Source organism: Sprattus sprattus (genome assembly GCF_963457725.1).
Source record: "Sprattus sprattus genome assembly, chromosome: 6".
Lineage (NCBI taxonomy): Eukaryota > Metazoa > Chordata > Actinopteri > Clupeiformes > Clupeidae > Sprattus > Sprattus sprattus.
In genome coordinates this window covers 1,879,197-1,884,196 of record NC_137925.1, presented here as the reverse complement: position 1 = coordinate 1,884,196, position 5,000 = coordinate 1,879,197, and the positions used below count along the sequence as shown (strand labels likewise).

The window sequence follows — 5,000 nt, the reverse complement described above, 5'->3', positions numbered from 1 at the left end:
ACCAAAACACACAGCCGGTTAGCACAGAAACCCTTTCAACACCAACCACCAAAAACACACCGCCGACCATTACAGAAACCCTTTCAACACCAACCACCAAAATACACAGCCGGTTAGTACAGAAACCCTTTCAACACCAACCACCAAAACCCGCTGGTTAACACAGAAAGCTTTTCCACTCAGAGGCAGTGTTAAAAAAAGGACCAAAAGGGTTCTTTGACGTTCGGGGAGCCAGACGGGGAAATGAAGGCATGTAATCTGTTCAAAACTTCAGCACAAGTTAGACTACTCATGTCAGATGTGTAATATCCAGATAAACACACACACAGACACACACACACACACACATCTGCTCAGATTCATTCCAGAGTTGGCTGTTATGAAATTCTTGTCAGCGCATGTAAACTTGTATCTTTTGACGTTTAGTTTGCGTTAAAATGAGTTTATTTACTCCGCGTGGGTTTACCTCAAGGTTCTGCCTGATGCTTTATTTATGACGCTGAGAGGCCATGACGTGACAGCGCTGCTCTCTCTGCTTCCTCCCACAGGGATGCCTGACCTGGTCCCAGACCCAAACTACGTGCAGGCCTCCACCTACATCCAACGCGCCCACATGTACTCCCTACGCTGTGCCGCTGAGGAGAAGTGCCTGTCCAGGTAAAGGCAACTATGGCTACGGCTATATAAGATAGCAGGTAAAACTTTATTCGAAACCCTGCTGCATAAGAGTGGCATAACTTTGTCATAAACATGTTATGGCTGATGTTCTATGGTGTCATTAGTGATCATGACAGTTGACGTTCTATTGTGTGACAGTGTCATCTCACCGCTATCGATAATTGTCTTGACAACTCTTAGAATTTTAGTTGCCAGCAGCTAATTACACAGGCTACTAAACTAAATTAGATTTTTTTGCACCAAATAATATTTAATGATATGACCTGTTGGTGCACAATAATACTATACCATTATTTACTAAAAATGATACAAAATAATGTGAAAATACATTTTACAGAATGGTGGATATTTGATTCTGGATTTTCAATAGCTTTTTTCTCAGATGTGCACTTGGACTGTTGATGAATTACTGGTTATAGTGACATGACTGTTACATCTCTAGTCACGGACTGTTATAACCACTTCTGACAGCATATGACATCTGACATGAAGAGATTATGGCGCGGTTAAGTTAGTCTTATGAAGCAGGGTTCGAGTAAAGTATTTTTAATTCAAATTTGAGTTTGTTTTTAATCTTTTTAATAATATCCTGAAATTCATGTATCATCAGTATGTGGTTATGTGAAGGACTGACAAACCCAAAGTTGGTTCCCACTAGTCATCCAGGCTATTCACCATGTCATTTTGTGCTCCAGGCTGCAACATCTTATGAAAGTGTAAGAACAGTTTTGACTGCAAGACTCCATTTGCTGCAGATGTACATCACAGAAACATCTCAGTTAGCAAGCTGCTTTCGGTTTGTTGGATGTTTAGATACAGTCGTTAGCTTCCTAGTTTTAGCTTTGGGAAGCGTTCAAAACACGTCACCTATCAACAAGTCGTAACGCTACTTGACAGCTGTATACATTAGTTGCATGACAGTCTACATTCAAACCAAAGATTTTTAGGAAAAACAGTATATTAACTGCCAACCTATCATAATTATTAGTAAACATGCATTACTATGAATTATTCAGCTATTATTTATTTATTTATTATAACATTAACATATGCTTTAACTTGGACACAAACATATTTATTTGTAACCAACATGCATTCCTCAACCCCACCCCAACAACAACAACAACAACAACAACAACAACAACAACAACAACAACAAACGTATAACTATATTCAACAACTTATCAACTGTCAGTTCAAAAGACCCCAAACCCAAATCTCTAAATGCTAATGCTTGGTTGTGTTCCACACAGTCAACAGTGTCAAAATATATATATATGTTTTTTTTTTACATCTACACGAAGGCCTGTTAGAATAAAAAGTCAATCCTACATACTGCCATCTCATCATCTGTCTTCCACTCCAAACAGTTTTGTTTTCTTGTGAACTTTATTTCCAATATGTTTTCCTAAATTATATTTACTTGAGTTGTTCACCTGAATCATTCATGAACCCGGTTCGGCACGAAGTCACGTCGGAATCTACATTCGCCGTCCACGGAGGCTTACACACCGGCACCCCTCGAGAGGAGTCGTCCTTTTTGTAGATGGCAAAATTGTTTATGCACTGACATATAAAGTAACTCAGTGTGGATCTGGAACCAAATCAAGTGTGGCTGAACCTGTGAAGGAGTCATGGTAGTGCATAGACCTGATGCGATGAGCGTCACAGTAATTTCATTTCTATGGGATATCGCTGCACACTCGGTCGCACAGAGACAATCGCACAAACTCAAGAGTGCGTGAAGAGGTGTATAGCATCCACCCGCTCGTTTCCCCCCCATCGCCACGGCGATGAGAGCCCATCTGACGGGAGACTGGGGAATCGCTCTTGCTTCTGGTGGTACTCGTGAATTACCTGAGAGACGAACCTCGGGGGAGACTCGCCTGTCACTGCAGCTGTCCACGTGTGTCTGAGATGATTGGTCCACGCGATTCATTCAGCCACCAGTCTAGTGCATACTCAATCAGTCAGTGTCTAGTGCATACTCAATCAGTCAGTGTCTAGTGCATACTCAATCAGTCAGTGTCTAGTGCATACTCAATCAGTCAGTGTCTAGTGCATACTCATTCAGTCACCAGTCTAGTGCATACTCAATCAGTCAGTGTCTAGTGCATACTCAATCAGTCAGTGTCTAGTGCATACTCAATCAGTCACCAGTCTAATGTGTCTGAGAGCATCAGACAGACAGCATGTAGTGATCAGAGTTACACTGGGGTAGGCAGCCTGTGTCTGAGAGCATCAGACAGACAGCATATAGTGAGTATAGTAACACTGGGGCAGCCTGTGTCTGAGAGCGTCAGACAGACAGCATATAGTGAGTATAGTAACACTGGGGCAGCCGGTGTCTGAGAGCGGCAGACAGACAGACAGCATATAGTGAGTATAGTAACACTGGGGCAGCCTGTGTCTGAGAGCGTCAGACAGACAGCATATAGTGAGTATAGTAACACTGGGGCAGCCGGTGTCTGAGAGCGTCAGACAGACAGACAGCATGTAGTGAGTATAGTAACACTGGGGTAGGCAGCCTGTGTCTGAGAGCATCAGACAGACAGCATGTAGTGAGTATAGTAACACTGGGGTAAGCAGCCTGTGTCTGAGAGCGTCAGACAGACAGCATATAGTGAGTATAGTAACACTGGGGTAAGCAGCCTGTGTCTGAGAGCGTCAGACAGACAGCATATAGTGAGTATAGTAACACTGGGGCAGCCTGTGTCTGAGAGCGGCAGACAGACAGCATGTAGTGAGTATAGTAACACTGGGGTAAGCAGCCTGTGTCTGAGAGCGTCAGACAGACAGCATATAGTGAGTATAGTAACACTGGGGCAGCCTGTGTCTGAGAGCATCAGACAGACAGACAGCATGTAGTGCATACTCAACCATAACTGATAACAAACAAATGACCTGACTGGTGATCACTGGTGATCATGGTGCCAGCATGCAGTAGGTGACCCCGGCTGAAAGCATCCTTCCCCAATGGCCCGTCCGTCTCCAGTCAGCGAGTAGGGCTAGTGACCCTGGGGTTGGCTGCCTAGGATGAGGATTCAGACAGCGAGTAGGGCTAGTGACCCTGGGGTTGGCTGCCTAGGATGAGGATTCAGTCAGCGAGTAGGGCTAGTGACCCTGGTGTTGGCTGCCTAGGATGAGGATTCAGACAGCAAGTAGTGCTAGTGACCGTGGTGTTGGCTGCCTAGGATGAGGATTCAGACAGCGAGTAGGGCTAGTGACCCTGGTGTTGGCTGCCTAGGATGAGGATTCAGACAGACGGTGTGAGTGACTGCCCTCACCAGAGTCCTGTTTGCTCCCCTGTCCTGCTATCAACGGCTGTGGACATTCCTTGGAGACCCCTCATATCCTGCCCGTAATCACACACAGATGGCACTCTGTAATTTGCTCTTCTCGGGGATGCAGCATAGGCCTCACGCCGCAGAATTCTGAAAGGTGCCCCACACCTCCCCACCACCCTCTCCGTCTTCCACCTCCTCCTCCTCCTCCTCCTCCTCCTCCTCCAAGTGTTCGCTGCCGTCGTAAGCTGAACCCCATGAGAATATTTTGTTTTAGTCGCTGCCTTGTTCTTTGCCACTTTGCGAGCGAGCTAGCGGGCGAGCTAGCGATTGAGGGATGTGTTTGAGTGTGTGTGTCATCTCCCCACACTCCTCTGCTGTCTGAGCGAGTGTTTGAGTGTGTGTTGTCATCTCCCCATACTCCTCGGCTGTCTGAGCGAGTGTCGGCGTAATGATACAGCTGATCTCCCCATCTCCCCTGAGCTCCTCACAGAGATTGGAAAAATAAACAGGCCCCCGTCTTCTGCAAATCACCAAATCCTGTGACGATTACCGCAACATAATGACCGGCTCCAGATAGCACGCGTCTTTTTCTTACTTTCCCAGACATGTGGAAGTATTTTACAGAATTGCCTGTCCATGCTGGCAACACTATCAGATATGTTAAGTCATTAGATTTGAATCAGAGTGATTGAGTGCTGTTACCGTTTGCCAGTTAGTACTGGCAGAGCAGCCTCATATTTGAATGGTGAGGGCTGGTTTGGGACGGCCTTTAGAATACCCCTATGGCTCATGGGAGGACATGCGTTTCAGTTTGGTCAAGATTAAAGAGAACTATAGTGAACCGGTCGCACTGCTGATGATGGCCTGCATGTGGAGTTTCCTAATTGTGTTGACACATTTCTCCGTCCTCTCCCCTCTTTCCCAACAGCTCGGCGTACACACACACACACACACACACACACACACACACACACACACACACACACACACACACACAGCTCACATTTCTCCGTCCTCTCCCCCTCTTTCCCAACA

General features: G+C 45.8%; 1 protein-coding gene across 2 annotated transcripts in view; it reads left to right on the top strand.

Moving 5' to 3' along the window:
- loxl1 (lysyl oxidase-like 1) overlaps positions 1 to 5,000 on the top strand; it is a 32,068-nt gene that overhangs the window by 10,805 nt on the left and 16,263 nt on the right. For both annotated transcript variants that reach the window (XR_013968701.1, XM_080840757.1), the window contains exon 2: positions 549 to 657. Coding sequence is in view for 1 of the 2 variants with exons in the window: in XM_080840757.1 (XP_080696883.1) it covers positions 549 to 657 (109 nt within the window). In the remaining variant the exon portion in view is untranslated. The remainder of the gene's footprint in view (positions 1 to 548; positions 658 to 5,000) is intronic.